General features: G+C 51.2%; 1 protein-coding gene across 1 annotated transcript; it reads left to right on the top strand.

Annotated features, from left to right (window-relative positions):
- Nucleotides 1–16,282: 16,282 nt before the first annotated feature.
- LOC116836169 (galanin receptor 2a-like) lies at nucleotides 16,283–17,284 on the top strand. Its single transcript, XM_032799623.1, has one exon. It carries the CDS (start codon nucleotides 16,283–16,285, stop codon nucleotides 17,282–17,284), a length of 1,002 nt encoding a protein of 333 aa, XP_032655514.1.
- The last annotated feature ends 473 nt before the right edge of the window (nucleotides 17,285–17,757 follow it).

Below are 17,757 nucleotides of genomic sequence, written 5' to 3'. Positions count from 1 at the left end.
GAGACAACTAAGGGGGGGATATGATTGAAGTCTATAAAATCATGACTGGTGTGGAGAAAGTGAATAAAGAAGTGTTATTTACTCCTTCATGTAACACACAAATTGGGTGTGTCAATGAAATTAATAGGCAGCAGGTTTAAAACAAACAAAAGGAAGTATTTCTTCACACAATGCACAGTCAACCTGTGGAACTCCTTGCCGTAGGATGTTGTGAAGGCCAAAACTATAACTCAGTTCAAAAAAGAGTTAGAAGATAAGTCCAGCAATGGCTATTAGCCAAGATCAGGGATGCAACCCTAGGCTCAGGGTGTCCCTAAACCTCCCTAAACCCCTAAATTATTGTCTTTAGCATCATCTTCTTGTCACCATCAGCCGTGGTTGTCACCCTTGCACCTTCCAAGAGCTGCACGCAGGCCAGGCTACAACTTTTATAAGGTGTTATGCTGATGCCATTCTGCCTAAGGCATGGTCACTAGGGGTTTCTGCCCTTTTCCTAATCTGTAGCACCTCACCCTACTAATGTTGGGGTGCCCTTCTCCCATGGTTGTTAATCTTTTTGCCTCTAGTTCATTAGCACACAGTCCTTAGTTACCATGACATTCTCGGGGGTGGACATCTGCTGATGTCCCTAAGGCCTTTTCTACGCTGCAGAGTTTTGTTGACAAAAGTTATACCACTTGAATTAAACCTCTGTTGCACGTCCATAGTATGTGCCTTGTGTCAGCAGAGTGCATCCACACTAGCAGTGCTTGCATCGACAGAGAGAGCAGTGCACTGTGGAAAACTATCGCAAGGTGTTTTGGGAATGGTTTGCAATGCCTCATGGGGCAGGGACAGCATCACATGATGCAAGTTTCTCAATCCCTTCGTCCCATGAGCATCCTGCTAGATTGCCAGTCGCTTTTCAACTGAAGTGACAGGGGGGTGGGGGTTGAGAGGAGGGGGGAAGCATGTGTGGGTGTTGTGGGGGAGAGACAGAAACAGTGTCTGTGTTGGGGAGAATGTCGGCATGCAGTCTTTAAGTTCAGACAGCAGCCTGAACAACTAATTCTGTCCCCAGCAGAGAGGGACATCCCCCCGATAAGCCCCCAGCTCTGCACAGCACAGCAGTCTCTACCTGTCCCCCAGTAAGAGCAGCCCGCTCTGCCTGCCTGCCTATGGTTCTGTGATTCCCTCCGAGTTCTCCCACAGCCTCCTCAGCTACCAGGAGCAGCATCCTCAGCAGCTCTGTGCATAGGCACCAACTCCATGGGTGCTCTGGGGCTGGAGCACCCTCAGGAAAGAAAATAGAGGGTGCTCAGCACCCACTGGTGGGCCCCATCAATCGGCTCCTCCCCCTCCCTCCCAGCACCTCCCGCCCACCATGATCAGCTGTTCAGCAGCATGCAGGAGGCACTGGGGGGAGAAGCTGGGACAGGAGGAGGCAGAGCGAAGGCAGGGTGCACTTGAGGGTGGGACTGGGGTGAGAAGAGGTGGGGCAGGGGTGGGACCTTGGGGAAAGGGGTCAGGGGTGAAAGTAACTGAGGTCACTTACTGGTACAGGGGGGGTTGCTCTGGACCCTGGATGGGGCGGGACCTCAGGTGGAAGGGATGGGGCTAAGGGGTCAGTGTCTCCCAGCCAGCCCTTGGCCCGTGCCACCCAGAGCTCCTGGGTTGATTTAAAGGGCCTGGAGCTCCGAACATCCTTTTAAATCACCAGCCCCAAGGCAGCTGCTCCCTTTGCACCTGCATTACCTGTCAGCTGCCGGGGGTGGGGCAAAAGGGGCAGGGATGTTAAAGTGCTGCAGGGTCCTTTGCCACGGCACCGCTTTAATGTGGGCTGGGTGTAGTCCACTGCGGGTTCTTACCGGTACGGAGGAGCTGCCCGTGCCAGCTCACTGTCACCCCTGGAAGGGGTGGAGTGGGGGCAGGGCCTGGGGCAGAGCAGGGCTCTAGCAGCCCCTGGAAACTCAGAAAGTTGGTGCCTCTGGCTCTGTGAGCTCTTCAGGCTGAGGCATGTCAAAGTTTTCTGGAGCATAGAAGGGGTGGGAGGTGCTCATGCCTTCTGGGCAGCCTTCAAAACCGTGAGCAGAGAGGTCATGGTGGGCATTGTGGGATACTGGGGGAGGCCAGTTGTGTTGACATAACAAACAGCAGTGTCTACACTGGCACTTTGTCTACAAAACTTTTGCGCAAAAAGCCCTGTCTCTCTTCAAGGTAGGGTTGCCAGGTGTCCAGTTTTTGACTGGAACGTCCAGTCAAAAAGGGAACCTGGCAGGATCCAGTCGGCACAGCTGACCGGACGCTAAAAGTCCGGTTGGCCGCAGCAACCAGGCTCTGCCACTGGGGGTGGGAGGAGTGGCAGCTGCGGCTGGAGCCCCATGGAGGAGCTGCTCTGTGGTCAGCTGCTGACACCTGACAGAGCAGTGGCTGGCTTCCAGACAGGCTCCAAGAGGTCGGTGCCGCCCCCCGGGGGGAATCCTGTCCCCTATTGCCCCAACCCTGCCCCCTTGCTACAGGGACCGACCCCTCCCTGCCCCTTGCTCCAGGGACGACTCTCCCTTCCGCCCTGCTATGCCCTGATTAGGCAGGCTCCCCGTCGGCTCCTCCCAGCCTGGCTCTGCAGGCAGAGTTGAGTCCCAGGAGAGGGGAGTGAGTGGGGAAGCAGGGGGAGGTATAGACAGTTAGCTGGGAGGAGAGGAGTGAGCGGGGGTGGGGCCTAGTGGGAAGAGGTGGGGTAGGGGCAGGGCCTGAGGGGAAGAGGCGGGACAGGGAAGGATGTTTGTTTTTCAGCAAATTAGAAAGTTGGCAACCCTAGCATGGTGGGCACCTCAGTCTTGCGTTACCTGGCCATGGTCTGTCTCCTCTACTCGCCGCCAAAGGCTCCTGCTGCCCAGCTTCATGTGCCTCATGGGCTTTGCGCTCTCTATTTCCAGCTCGATGCACCAGCAGGTCATGAGCACCGAGAGCCAGCGCTGCCACCAAGTGTTCCTGCACGATGGAGCTGCAGAGTGCTCTCCTTCACTCTCTCGCCTGGCGTGGCTTTCCTCCCCGCTGTGCTCCTGGATTATCAGCCAGCTCAGGGGAGCCATCATCCGCACCAAGATTTAGTGCCACAACTGTAGGCAGGTCACCACCAAGGTCTTCACCATAGTGGTGAGCCTCATGATCATGTGGACGCCACATTGGGTGGTGACCTTCCTGCTGGTGAACCACAGTTTGCCACAGCACTCTCCAGTCTTCATGGTCCATGCCACTTGGCTTGTCCAACTGCCATGTCATCCCTCCCGGCTTCTTCGGTTTCTCAGACCAAGCTTGGCTCCAGCTGAAAAAACTGGTCAGGGGGCACTACAAGGCTGAGAGTGGAGGAGGCAGGTGTGCAGACCGGAGATTGCTGTCTGGGCTACAGCTACCAGCTGCCACTGACCCTCCTTGGAGACAAAGCCCTGGCAACGGGCTTGCTCATGACAGTTCAGGTTGGAAATGCCAGGAGAACTAGAGTGAGATGGAATTTTTCATCCAAAAATTTTTTTGGCCAAAAAATGCAGGTTTAGGTCAATGGAAACATTTTGTGATGTCATATCAATTAGGCTGGATTGTTTCAATTAAAACCAAACCTAAAAAAAAATCAAAATGTTTCCTTTTTAACATTTTCAAAACCATTTTCAACTTTTTGATTCCAAATGACTTTGTGTTTAGAAAGTTACTTCGATTTTATTGAAATAAAAAAGTGTAAAATGTTCCAACAAGGTCCAATGTCTCCTCCTACCCAAAAGGAATTTTTTTTTTAACTTTTCAGTTTGTGAAAGAAATTGAAGCAAAATTTTTCAAGTTGACCTGAAACTATTTTTTTTCCAATTGTTTGGTACTGCAAGTGACCCAAGATCTCAGTTATGCACACAGCCCTGCCTGTGTTATTGCAGAGCTTCCACATCTGGCTCTCAAAGTTCATCAGTGAGTGAAAATAGGGCTTTCCCAGATGGCCTCTTGGAATAAACACCGAAGGCCACTTGGCCCTTGTTTATTCTGCCATTGCCACCAACAGCACTAGTGCAATGGTGGGTGACTGTCCACAGATGTCTAGGAGTGAAATAGTGACACCACTGAAGTTCAGGACAAAGCTCCCACTGATTTCCAAAGGGCGCAGTGTGAGCAAAAACACTGGTTTCAAGACTGAGCTTGAAAGGGTCTGGAGGCGATGGTGTGATGAGACTGGCTACAGCGGCATGGAGCCGATTTGCAACTGCTAGTAGCAAATATCTCCAGCGGCTCATGATGGGATTGGGACACTAAATGGGGAGGGCTCTGAGTTACTACAGAGAATTCTTTCCCAGGTGTCTGGCTGGTAGCTCTTGCCCATATGCTCAGGGTCTAACTGATCATCATATCTGGGGTCGAGAAGGAATTTTCCCCAGCTCAGATTGGCAGAGACACTGCGGGAGGGGAGGGGGGGTTGTTTTCTTCTGCAGCATGGAGTACGGTCACTTGCAGGTTTAAACTATGTCAATGGTGGATTCTCTATAACAGGGGTAGGCAACCTATGGCACGCCGAAGGCAGCACACAAGCCGAAGGCAGCACACAAGCTGATTTTCAGTGGCACTCACACTGCCCAGGTCCTGGCCACCAGTCCGAGGGGCTCTGCATTTTAATGTAATTTTAAATGAAGTATCTTAAACATTTAAAAACCTGATTTACTTTACATACAACAATAATTTAGTGATATATTATAGACTTATAGAAAGAGACCTTCTAAAAATGTTAAAATGTATGACTGGCACGTGAAACCTTAAATTAGAGTAAATAAATGAAGACTCGCCGCAGCACTTCTGAAAGGTTGCCAACCCCTGCTCTATAACTTGATGGTTTTAAACCATGATTTGAGGACATAACAGTAACTCAGCCAGAGGTTAGGGGTCTGTTAAAGGAGCGGATGGGTGAGGTTCTGAGGCCTGTGATGTGTGGGAAGTCAGACTAGATTATCAGGATAGGCTCCTCTGACTTTGAAGTCTGTGAGATTTTTCAGAAGTGCTCAGCGCTGCCCTAACTCTGCACTGGTTGAACTCGATGGGTGTTTTACCATTAACTCCGATGGGAGCAGAGAAGGGCCAACACTGAGTCTTTGTAACCCCCATTCTTGAGCAGACAATACAATGGTTATTGCAAGAATGGTTTTAACAGTGCCATGGCTACGTCAGCCATTACTGTGCAAGAAAATCGGATCCTATTTATACCCTGTTAACATATATAATTGAAATGAGACATTAATTGCTTAAAATCATAGTGTACTTGTTAGAGCTAATTATCACTGAGTCAAATTAAGTGCTGACAATGATTATAGGTAGTGCTGACCCAGTTTCAGTGTGTATGTTGCATTGTTTTCTACTGTATATTGGAATATTTGCTGTTATTTGGTTCTCTGCCCTGGCTCTAATTTGGGGGAGCTACAGGCCGTGTGAAGGACACTGCGCACAGGTGAGTCATTCTGTGATGAATGTAGACGCCATCGCTCATCTGACATCAAGCCAACGGGGTGATGGGTGGGAGATTTCACCACAGAGATCCATCTGGCCATGGGGAAAGCAGTGAGCAGAAAGCAGAACAGAAGGCCCTGCTGTGCATGGGGTGGTTCTTTGCTATGCACCAATGGAACTCCAGTGAGCTGCTGCTCAAACCCCTTGTCACTTGAAATTCTAGCTGGCTTCCAGCTAAGGTTTCCAAGGAGGAGAAATGGCACTGGGTTAACCCACTGCGCCTCTCACTACCCCATGCTGCTACAAGGCCAGGCACTTGCAGGAACAGGTCCAGCATTGCTTTATTGGCACAGCTAGCTTAGAGCAATATTGGGCATCACGTGGCAGCAGCCCCATGCTACTGACTGCCATTATAGCTGGTCACCTTAAAGGGACACTTTAAACCAGCCAGATCTTTCTCCTGTGCCGCTGCATCTCCTCTCTGTCTACCAAAGCGAGGATAAATGCTGCAGGCAGGAGGAGCTGGCATCTATTGTAGAACTGATAGATGAAATTGTTTTTAATTGTTCACTTTATTAATGTAACTTCTGTTCACAATTCATTGCACTTGCCTACATTGTAACTTCTATTCACTGTTTGCCATCCACTACACTTGTCTATATTGTAACTTCTGTTCACCATTTGCCATATTATAATTCAAACCCCATTTTAAAACGCTTACTCCATTTTGTAAAAGCTTCTTCCAATCTTCATTTTTGCAAACTCTGCTGTAATCTTATTAGTTTAGTTTAGCTGTGTGACTAAGGTATGTATAGATGATGGAATCAACCTCCAGCCCCGGCCTGTCCTGATGAAATAGAGTTCAAACCCCACCGGCTGAAGATGCAGACAAGAGCCCTAACAAAGTAAGATGAGTCCACCCTAAAAAGAAAAGATACAATAGAAGCCAGGTCCCAGGCTGAAAGTCACGCCTGCAATTGATGGGTCATCAATCACCAAACCCAGAGGCAGCGTGACACAGCAAGACCTATAGATTCTGGAGTCAAACTAAAGCCTACAAAAAGGATGGGTGAGATGGAAGACTTTGAGAGGTAACATTCTGCTGTCAACATGGAAGGGCATCGGTGCATGCCCAACAGAGACCCAGCTAGTTCTTGTGCCCGGCTTTCCTGGTCAGTTAGCCACCACAAGCTACAAACCCAAGCTGCAAAATCAAGCCACGAACTCAAGCTATGTCCAGGACTAGTAACTATGCAGCAGCTGCAGAACATCTGATGGATATGTGTGTGTGTATAAGTATTAGGTATAATGTGTGTGTATAAGGATTAAGATATTAGTTATTGGTCATAAATCAAATTATCATAATAAATGTGGCATCTTTGTCTTGCCGCCTGAAAAGATCCTGTGTAGTTTTGTGTGTTCAACACTATTCCGGGCCCTGCAGAGTCACTGTGTGATCTTAGACAGGTCACTTCAATGTTCGAGGCCTCAGTTTTCAGGTCCGGTAAGTGCGGGTGGTCCTGCTTTGAGCAGGTGGTTGGACTAGATGACCCCCTGAGGTCCCTTCCAACCCTAATCTTCTATGTTTCTATGATTCTATTTCTCACTGGGAGGTCTAATCCACTGGCACTTATAAAGCACCTGGAGATCCTCCGGTGAGAAGAGGCTAAATTAGAGATGCCACATGGTACAGACAGAGAAAATATGGCCTGGAACAGTGAGGGGACATGCCCAAGGTACCAGACAAAGCTGGTGGCCCTCACTGCCTCTGGGGCTGTGGAATGAGGCCGTGCTTCCATTCACCGCTGGCTGTCACTGGCCCTTCCAGGATGTGGAACTCCTCCCATGCCCTCCTATGCTAGTGAATCCGAAGGCTGATGGTGCTCTGTAATGGAGGGGGTGTGGCCCAGCAGGTACCACTTTCCACCACGCTCCTGGTGTCAGTTTCCAGCTCTGCCAGCGCTGTCCTATGCCACTGTGGCCATGTCACAACTTCTCTGTGCCTCGGTTTCCCCATTTGGAAGCTAGGGAAATGACACTTGGGGTTCTGCTGACAAAGGGAAGCTGTGAGGCTCTAACGGCTGGATTGCCAAAGGGATTTAAGCACCTCAAGATGTATTGAGGTGCTTAGTGGCATTTTCAAAAGCACCTACCCGTCCTGATTCCAGTAGGAGTTAGGCACTTCAGTAGGGCTGTGTGAAAAATCTCACTCGGCACCTCTGTGCATCATTCAGTGCCTAAATAGCTTTGGAAATCCGGCCCTAAGGCACTAGTGTTCGCAAAGCGTTTGGGGACCGTTGGCTGGAGGGCTCTGGAGAAAGGCCAAGTGCTCTGGGACAGGATGTAGAGGGGCGACTGGTTGCTATTACGGCAGCTGACAGCCCTTCCCAGGCCACATGATCCCAGCCTTCGTATGGAAGCTTCGATCCAGCACTGCCCACGGGCTGGATCCCACCCACTGCTCAATCGCAGCCCCCCGACCCCACCGATGCTGCAGCAGAGGAAGCGGAGAATGCAGCACGCCCACTGGGAACTGCTGGGGAGGGTTACGGAGGTATAAATTAACAACCCCCCTGGCTTGCAAAATCCTGCCAGCGGCTCATTAGTGACCACAAGTAGTCGCAGGGGACTTGGTTCTATGTGTCTTTGGAAAGCTGAGGGTTAAAATAGCTTCCCCTTTTCACACACCCCCTCACAGGCAGCTTTGGGACAAGACTGCACAGAGAACTGAGTCTTTCTAGCCTGATTTGCACAGCCCCAGGGAGCTTGGGGGAAACTGCTCTCTTCCCTCCCCATTTCCCATGTGGCCAGGGAGCATAATATGCCCTGCAGCTGCTGACACAGCCTAGAAGGCTGCAAGCGCTGCCCTTGCCCAGCCGGCCGGCCAGCGTCTGCACTTCTGAGCCAGGTGAGTTTCTTCCTCCAGATGCAGGTGGTACAAATGGCTCAGTCCCTGGGGTGAGAGAAAAGGTGTTTCACTGGCTTCAGAAGAGCCATTTCTCTGCAGCAGTTGCTGGGTTTGGCACAGGGATTGCAGCAAGTGTCCATTACCTTGGGCGTTCAAGCCGCTGCAGTTGAAAGATTGAGAATGGGACTCACCAAGCCAGACACTGGGTGCGGAGCTGCCTGAGCTAGCAGAGGGGAGACGCTGAGCCATGGGCTGTGCTAAGCCCCTAGTTTTCTCAGAGAGAGGTACCTCGCTCTGCTAGTGATCCAGGAAAGGGAACCTGGAGGCAGGTAGCTCCAGGCACTTAAGGCATTTCTTCTGGGAATGCGTTAGGCTTGCTCCACTCAGAATGGCCAGAGGAGGTGCCCACCTGCTAACTCTTAGCCCAGTGGTTAGCGCTCTTTCTCCCCTGCGAGGTGGGAGAGCCCTGTTCAAATCCTTCCTCCCCCTGTGGCAGAGAGGGGAATGGACCCTGGGTCTTCCACATCCCAGGTGTGTGCTCAAACCACTGGGCAATGCACCAACACCGCTTTCTCCTTCTCTGGCCAGATTACAAATGGGACCTGATCTGGTGAGTGGCCTCTAAGTGCACCTACCACATCTACCTACCCTGCCTGCGTCTTATGGGGCCAAATCCTCTTTTGCTGGGCTCTGAATCACTCTGGGGTAAGTCAGGAGGGAAAGAGGCAGAAACACAGAGGCTGAGGGACTTTTAATCCAGAAAACGTAGCCAGGGAATTTAGGTGCCTGCAGGGGCCAGGGGAGTTTTGTGGCTTGCAATGGAGCCAAAACTGGGACTCAGGTGGCTATGGATCATTGTGGGTCTGGCCAAGGAGCTCAATCTGTTCAGCTTAGCCAAGAGACGCTTGAGGGGTGATTTGATCACTGAGAGCCTACGTGAGGAACGAATACTGAACAGGCTCAGAGCCAATGGTCCAATGGCTGGAAGCTGAAACTAGACCAGATCATACTGGAAACACAGCATTTGCTTTTACCAATGAGAGCAATTAATCAGTTTACTGAGGGTCATGGAGGATTCTCCATTGCTGACGATTTAAAAATCAAGATGGGATTTTTTTTTTAGCAAAGATCTGCTCTCATTCACACAGGAATGAATCTAGGCAGGTCCTGTGGCCGGTGCTGCGCACGAGATCATACTAGATGATCACAGTCAGGGGTGGCTCTAGGCACCAGCAAAGTAAGCACCTGCTTGGGGCAGCCTATTTGCATGGGCGGCATGGGAGCTGAGAACCAACAGGGGGCTCTGGGAGCTGTAGTTCCTTGGTTAGCTCCTTGCCTATAGAGCCAGCCCTGGAGCAGAGAAAGAACTACATTTCCCAGCATTCCCTTGGCCACTACCTACTGGAAAGGAAGGAGGGGGTGCTGTGAGTGGTAGGGTGCTGTGAGTGGTAGGGAGACCATATGTTAACATTCAAAAAACAGGACACTCCAGGGGGAGGATAGCCCTGCCCTGCCACCATCCTCTCCCTCGGACTGCCCCCCCACAGAAACCCCAACCCATCCAACTCCCCTCCCCCCACTCCCTGTCCCCTGATCACCCCCTCCCGGGACCCCTGCCCCTAGCTGCCCCCCAGGAGCCCACCCCATATCTAAGCCTCCCTTCTCTTTGTCCCCAACTGCCCCCTCCTGAGACCCGCCCAACTTCCCCCCACGACCCCACTCCCTACCTGTCCCCTGACAAACCCCTGGGACTCCCATGCCTATCCAACCGCTGCCTGTCCGCTGACTGCCCCCACCTCCAGGAATCCCTACCCCTTCTCCAACCCCCCAGCCCCCTTACCGTGCCACTCAGACCAGCGTGTCTGGCTCCGTGCAGCTCCAGACATGCTGCTGGATACATGCTGCTGTGCTCCCCCCACGGAGCCCACAGTCCCCACTCACCCACCCACACAGAGAGCACCTTCCTTCCAGATGTGAACACCTCAAAATTCAGGAGTGCTCAAGCTCAGTTTGGGCAGTTGTTACTTCATTTCTCTTAAATCAAATGTACTGATCCACTGTAACTTGCTGTAGAAAAAGTAGGATAAAATTGAGCAAGAAATGCTTCCCAGTGGTTATTAAGACTGGAATTGCTATTTTCAACAGCCATTGCCTTGTTTTTTGTTTGTTTGTTTAAAAGGGAAGACACTGATATTGCACTGGAAATTCCCCATAGAAAAGGAGGGCGTGGAAGAAAATATAATAAAGGCACCTCAACTTCCTCATTTATGGAGGACAGTCTTATAATATGCATCCAGATATACACAATCAAACACCAAGCTGAAAATTGTTTTCCACTTTACTGCAGCTCTGTAACGATATGGTAACCAATCCTATCTGTGTCGACGTGCACATCCAAATTCCTGCTGATGACCCGCCTGAGAGCAAGTTACAGTGACCCAGGGCTGGGGGGAAGGAGGGTGCAGGTGAGGGGGGTCGAGAGCCCAGGGCTGGGTGGCAGCGGTGGGGGGAGGGCACTGGTGGGAGGAAAGGAGGAAGCCCAGCGCTAGGGTGGCAAAGGGGTGTGGGGTGTGGTGGTGGTGGAGAGCCCAGGGCTTGGGCAGCAGCAGGGTACGGGGGCGGGGAGCCCAGGGCTGGGATGGGGGTCAAGCCAAAAAATTTTTTTTGCTTGGGGTGGCAAAAAACATAGAGCCGGCCCCTGATCACAAGGTCCCTTTCCGGACCTGGAGTCTCTGGCCGAGACGCTGAGATCTGGTCCTGTTTTACAATGAGGATGAACAGAAGTGGCAGAAGGGAATGAAGCGTGCAGTTAAAGCCAACCAATGGGGCATGGTGCCCTAACTTGCTAGTCACACAATAACACTGTAATTCATTGAGTGGAGGCAGAGAGTAATCTCTAACTGGCCTAAAGGGATTGAAAGAACCTGACATGGACCTTGCACATCAGGGTGGACCAGCTTGCTTCTCTGGCCAGGCTGCAGAAACTATCCTCATCTTGGAAACCCCTGCACCCTAGGTGGCTCATTGCAATGTGCCTAAGGGGCATGGTCCTTTCTCCCAGTGCCCTTTGTTACTCAGCAGTGTCAGGTGGCAGCCAGCAAGAGAAGCCACAGTTAAAGGGATGTCGAGTGGAGGTGATTTAGGGCCGGCAGGTCGGTGTAGTATAGGGTGCGAGTAGGGGCAAGAGACCAGAAAGAGGACACATGCACAAGACTAGAGAGAAGGTACAGTGAAGCTCTGGAGGATAATATTGGGGGAGTTATCTGAGACACTACAGTGGAGGGGACGCTAGAGATGTGGAAGACCAATGTGGGTCTGAAGGCTAAGAAGTGGCTCTGGTCCTGTATACCAGGTCCTCCCTGCTTACTCCATGACTCAAGTTATTGGTCCTTGTCACACTAGCCTGAGCGCTCCATAACCAGCATTAAATCACTTAGCCTTGCTCCAAGCCCTAGGAGGAGGTCGATCGTCATGGTTTCCCTTCGCACGGAGGAACCAGGCACAGAGAAAGGGAACCGACGTTCCATGGTCACAGCAGTGAAACCCTTGACAGAACTAGGAAGAGAACCAAGGAGTCCTGATGCCTAGAACCTTAATGCCAAGGCGGCCTTCCTCCAGTGAGCTGACAGGACACTGCTGCTTCCTGCAAGGCAGATGTTGTAGAAAGAAGAGAGACAATGGAATCTTCATCTGTTCAGTGACCCCAGGGCAGGGCACTGGAGAATAAACGGTCTTGGCTAGAGAGACGGGAGAGTGGGAAGGGTAAGGGAAGGGCACAATGGATGAGTTTTTTCCAAGGTTAATTTTCTCAAAACATTTTCTGCCCTAATGCAGAAGGGAGGCCTCAAGAGCTAGTTGGGGAGAGAGGCAGAGCACGCCTGGCCGGTTACCTACTTTCGTCCTAAGGTTTTGTTTTCTTGGCTACTAAAAGCAGCAGAAGCAGCAGGAATCCTGTGAGCACCTATATATATAATCCTCCCTTGGAAATTTCCCTACCAGGGCCGCGCTACCATTGTAGGCGACCGTAGGCAATGGCCTATGGGCGCCAGAATTTGGGGCGCTATTTTTACCGGGGCGGGCGGCAAAGCGGGTTCTGGGGGACCTACCGCATCATTGTCCGGCGGGCGGTCCCGCTGCTGGAAAGGCTCTGGTGACCAGACCGCAGTCAATTTCGGCGGATGGCCAACTGCTGGAAAGGCTCCGGTGGAGCTGCCGCAGTCATTTTCGGCGACGGTGCGCTGTCTAAAAGGCTCCGGCGACCTACCGCAGTCATGCATGCGGCAGCTCCACAGAGCCTTTAGACAGCGACCGCCCCCGCTGACTGCAGCAGCTTCACCGGAGCTTTCCAGCAGCGGACCGCCCGCCGAAATGACTGCGGTAGGTCCCACCGGAGCTTTCCAGCAGCGGAACTGCCCGCCGAAATGACTGCGGAGGTCACCGGAGCCTTCCAGGCAGCGCGACCGCCCGCCGAAAGACTGGGTAGGTTCCCGCGGAACCCACGGGGGCGGCGAAATGGCTGTCCGCCTAGGGCGTCAGATACACTGGGCGCCGCTTCTGTCCACTACCTGCATCTGACGAAGTGGGTATTCACAGCAAGGAAAGCTCACCTCAAAACTCGTTAGTCATAAGGTGCCACAGAGGGCGTCTGCTGTTTTTACAGATCCAGACAACACGGCTATCCTCTGATACTTTAAAGCGCAGAGAATCCTGTGGGCACCTTATATGACTAACAGATGTGTTGGAGCATGAGCTTTTCGTGGTGAATACCCACTCGTCAGATGCATGTAGTGGAAATTCCAGGGCAGGTATATAATATGGCCTAGCAAGCAGCTGAGATAACAAAGGTTAGTTCAGTCAGGGAGGATGAAGGCCCGTTCTAACAAGTTGAGGTGTGAAACCACAGGAGAGAACTGGGCTGTTAAATTGGCAAGCCATTCACAGTCTTTGTTTAAGTGCTAAGGCTGAATGGTGTCAAATTTGCAAAATGAACTGAAGCTCAGCAGTCTCTCTTGAGTCGGTCCTGAAGTTTTTTTGCTCAACAGATGGCCACCTTAAGGTCTGCTATAGTGTGGCAGGGAGGTTGAGTGCTGTCCTACAGGTTTTTTTATATTTGCCATTCCTAATATCTGAATTTGTCCCCATTTATCCTTTTTCGTAGATGAACTGTCCAGTTTGGCTGATGTACATGCAGAGGGGCATTGCTGGCATATGATGGCGTATATTACCTTGGTGACTGCAGGGTGAATGAACGCGGTGAATGATGTGGCCTGATCTGTTAGGTCCTGTGATGGTTAGCTGTGTAGATATGTGGGCAGAGTGGCATCAAGGTTTGTTCATGATGGTCCTGAGCTTAAGTTACCTTGGGGCGGTGTGGCAGTTGCTGGTGAGAATACGTTTCAGGTTGGCAGGTTGTCTGTGGGCAAGGATTGGCCTGCCACCCAAGACCTGTGAAGAGTGTGGATCATTGTCCAGGATGGGTTGTAAGATCCCTGATGATGCGTTGGAGGGTTTTAGCTGGGGCTGTATGTGATGGCCAGTGAGTCCTGTTGGTTTTTCTTGGTTGTCTTGCAGTAGGAGGCTCTGGGTACATAATCTGGCTCTGTTGATATGTTCTATTCCTCGTGCGGGTATTGTAGTTTTAGATGCTTGGTGAGATTTTGTAGGTGTTGGTCTCTGTCGAGGGTAGAGCAGTCGTTGTCCTCAGTGCTTGGCTGTAGACAAGGATCGTGTGATGTGCCGGGATGAAGCTGGAGGCATGAAGGTAGCTAGCGTCGGTAGGGTTTCGATAAGAGGGTGGTGTTAATGTGACCATCACGTATTGCACCGTGGTGCCTAGAAAAGGGACCTCCGTGTAGTTGGTCCAGGCTGAGTTGATGGTGGCGGGTGGAAGTTGTTGAAATCATGGTGGGAGATTCTTCTAGAGTCTCCTTCCCATGCGGTCCAGATGATAGATTCATCAAATGTAGCGTAGGTAGAGAAGGGGTTGTGACTAACCTCGTAATTCTAGCTGCTTCTAGCATATATATTAACCTCCCCTGGAAATTTCACTAATGCGTCTGACGAAGTGGGGTAATTAACAACTACATTGCGTCTGACGAAGTGGGTATTCACCACACGAAAGCTCACGCTCCAAAGCGTCCTGTTAACGTCTATAAGGTGCCACAGGATTCGCTGCTGCTTTTACAGATCAGACTACACGGTACCCTCTGATACTTTCTGGCTTCTGTAACTTTACATTTCCACTGTTTGCAGATGGCTTATTTCTGGTGGTCAGGATGGCTGCGTAGTGGGTGTTTGTACTCAACTCTCATCGGGGGGATCTTACTCCTGTTCCTTCCTGCTTTGTTCGTTTCCCATAATTAAAGCAATGAGTCACTTGGCCCAAAGACCTGGTTGATGTCGCTGCGTGTGAAACAGCAACTCTTGTTTCAGGGTCAGGATTCCTGCGCGCCCTCCCAGGCTGATTCGTTCAAAAGAACAGCTTTTGTTTAACTAAGGGGGATATGATAGAGGTCTTATAAAATTATGACTGTGTGGAGAAAGTCAAGAGAGTGCTATTACCCCTTCGCATAACACAAGAACTGGGGTCACCAAAAATGACATTAAGAGGCCAACAAGTTTAAAACAAACAAAAGGAAGTATTTCTTCACCCAATGCATAGTCAACCTGTGGAACTCTTTGCCAGAGGATGTTGTGAAGGGCAAGACTATAACAGGGTTCAGATAAGAACTAGCTAAATTCATGAGGGTAGATCCATGAATAACTATTAGCCAGGATTGGCAGGGATGGTGTCTGTAGTCTCTGTTTGCCAGAAGCTGAGAATGGGCGACAGAGGATGGATCACTTGATAATTACCTATTCTGTTCGTTCCCCATGGGGAACATGGCATTGAACGCTGTCAAAAGACAGGGTACAGGGCTAGATGGACCTTTGGTCTGATCCAGTCTGGCCAGTCTCATCTTCTAACCTTGTTCTCCAGCCCATGGCAGCTTGACCAGCAGCAAATCGGCTTTCTAGTGGAGCAGCTGGCTAAGCAGGCAGGAACACTAAAGCAGCAGGGACCAAACCTGGCCCCTCTGGATCCAACAGCACAAGTCTCTATCCCTTGAGCTTATTGATCCAGCTCTGTGAGCCAACGCTGAGGTGGCTCATGAGCTGACTAGAGGGGGTGGGTTAAACTGGGAGTCCTGAAGCAGCTACACTGTAGTGTGTGCTCTCAAAGAATCAGAAGGGAAACAGGAATAACTCATCCCCTAGACAGGATGCTCCCTGCAGCAGGCAAAGGTGCTGAGCACTTGCTGGCACCCAAAGGTACCCAATACACAGAACTGAGCAAGACCTGGGAGCTGCTGTTTTGCACAATGGGGGCGGGGGATGGGCAGTAACTCAGTGGCCGGAGAAGAGCCATTCGGGAGTAGCCTCATGGTGAATGATGATGGCAGACTGAGCATCGTTCTGGGGACATCCCTCTAGCGAGGTTGCACCTGGCTAGTGGATATGCACAGGGTGATCCCTGCCCACATCGGGCTAAGCACAGGGCAAGGAGTCAGGACTAGGGTGACCAGATGTCCCGATGTTCGGGACTTTTTCTTACATAGGGACCTATTACCCCCCCTCCACACACACACACACACACACAGCCGGTCCCAATTTTTACACTTGCTCTCTGGTCACGCTAGTGGGACTCCTGGAGTCTGTGCCCTGCCCCTACTGACTCCTTGCATGACTTTTGGTAAATTAGTGTTCCTGTGTGCCTCAGTTTCCCCATTTGTAAAATTAGGCTAATCCCCTTCCTGCCAGGGCTGCTGCTATGTTTGTAAAGTGCATGGGATGGCCAGACAGCAGTTATGACAGCAGGACCTAATGGGTATTATTGGTTATTATTATTCTAGACTCTGTTCTGATTTCATTCAAGCTGGAACGATGGATTTCCCAGCCACCACAGCTGTTGTCTTCCTTGCCCCCAACAGCACCCTGAATGACACCACCGCACGCGGCACGGAACACAGCTTCCTTGGCTTGGCCATGAGGCAGCTCAGATACATCTTTGCTGCTTTCTGCAGCCTGATCTTGTTAGCTGGTCTTGTAGGAAATCTGTTGATGCTGCTGGTCCTGATCGAGGGTCTCCAGAGCAGCAGCAGCAGCAGCCACATCTCCACCTTGACCAGCACCCTCATGATCAACATGACTTTCTCTGACCTGCTCTTCCTCCTCTACAACGTCACGGTGTTGCTGCTGACTTTTCTCCAGGAGGACTGGCAGATGGGGGTGGCCGTCTGTGTCAGCAGCCAGAGCCTCTCCATGTGGACTATGTTCTGCAGCTTTTACAGCATGGTGGCGACATCCATCCTGCGCTACGTGGCTGTGGTCCATCCCACCTGCTCCTTCTCCACCAGTAAGCTCCAGAGGCTCCTGCTGTGTATGAGCATGTGGCTTTTGGGCTTCTTCATCTCCATCCCCAACTGGCTGCACCAAAGGGTCATGGCGGTTGGAGACACCCATTACTGCATGCTCCTCCTGACCCCGGAGCAAACCTTCCTGTACTTCCTCCTCTTCGGGGGCATTGCTTTTCTCCCCTTTGTGCTACTGATGCTCCTGTGCTACTCCAGGATTGTCCAGTTCCTCTGGTGCCGGAACACCCACGTGGTCCATTCGTCAGGGAGCACCCAACTCAACCAGAAGGCCACTGTCATGATACTGACCATGGTGATGGTCTTTGTGCTGATGTGGATACCTTGTTCTGTGGTGATCTACCTCTCTGCCACTCACCGCCTCTCTCAGACGCCTGCGGCTTTCGTGTCCTCCAGTTTGGCCATGGTGCTAGCCTACTCCAACTGCTCTGTGAGCCCCCTCATCTGCTTCTCCCTTTCGGACCAGTTTCGGGGCAGCCTGAAAAAGCTGCTCTTTCGGAGAGGTGCCCGGTGAGCCGGAACACGGAGCAGGCGGTTCATCTGGGGAGGAGTGGTATGTAGTGAAGAGAGGAGGCGGGTAAGACGGGACGTGGTGGAAAGATACAAAGTAATGAAGAGGAGGGAGAAGATAGACTGGGTTCTCCTCTCTACTCTTTCTGGTAAAACAGGAACTAGGGGGCAGCCAGTGGAACTGAAAGGCAGCAAATCTAAAACTGATGAAAAGGAAATTCTTTCTTTCTTTTCGTTTCTTTTTGTTTCTCCACAAAGCATAATTAACCTGTGGAACTCATTGCTACAAGATATGACTGAGCACAAAAGCTTAGCAGGATTGAAAAAGGATTGGACGGGTCTATGGATAATAAGAATCACTGTTGTGTTAGGGAAAAATAGAAGGGATTAAACGTTCAGGGCACGATTCAACATCTTAACTGACATTGACTCCCTGGAGTCAGGAAGAAACTTCCTCCATGGACAGGTTATTCCGGA

Source organism: Chelonoidis abingdonii, chromosome 4 (genome assembly GCF_003597395.2).
Source record: "Chelonoidis abingdonii isolate Lonesome George chromosome 4, CheloAbing_2.0, whole genome shotgun sequence".
NCBI lineage: Eukaryota > Metazoa > Chordata > Testudines > Testudinidae > Chelonoidis > Chelonoidis abingdonii.
The sequence above is the reverse complement of the archived record's forward strand: the minus strand, read 5'-3'. Positions and strand labels throughout refer to the sequence as shown.

Excerpts from the sequence above, each read along its gene's own strand:
- LOC116836169 (XM_032799623.1), top strand. The coding sequence starts at position 16,283 with ATGGATTTCCCAGCCACCACAGCTGTTGTCTTCCTTGCCCCCAACAGC.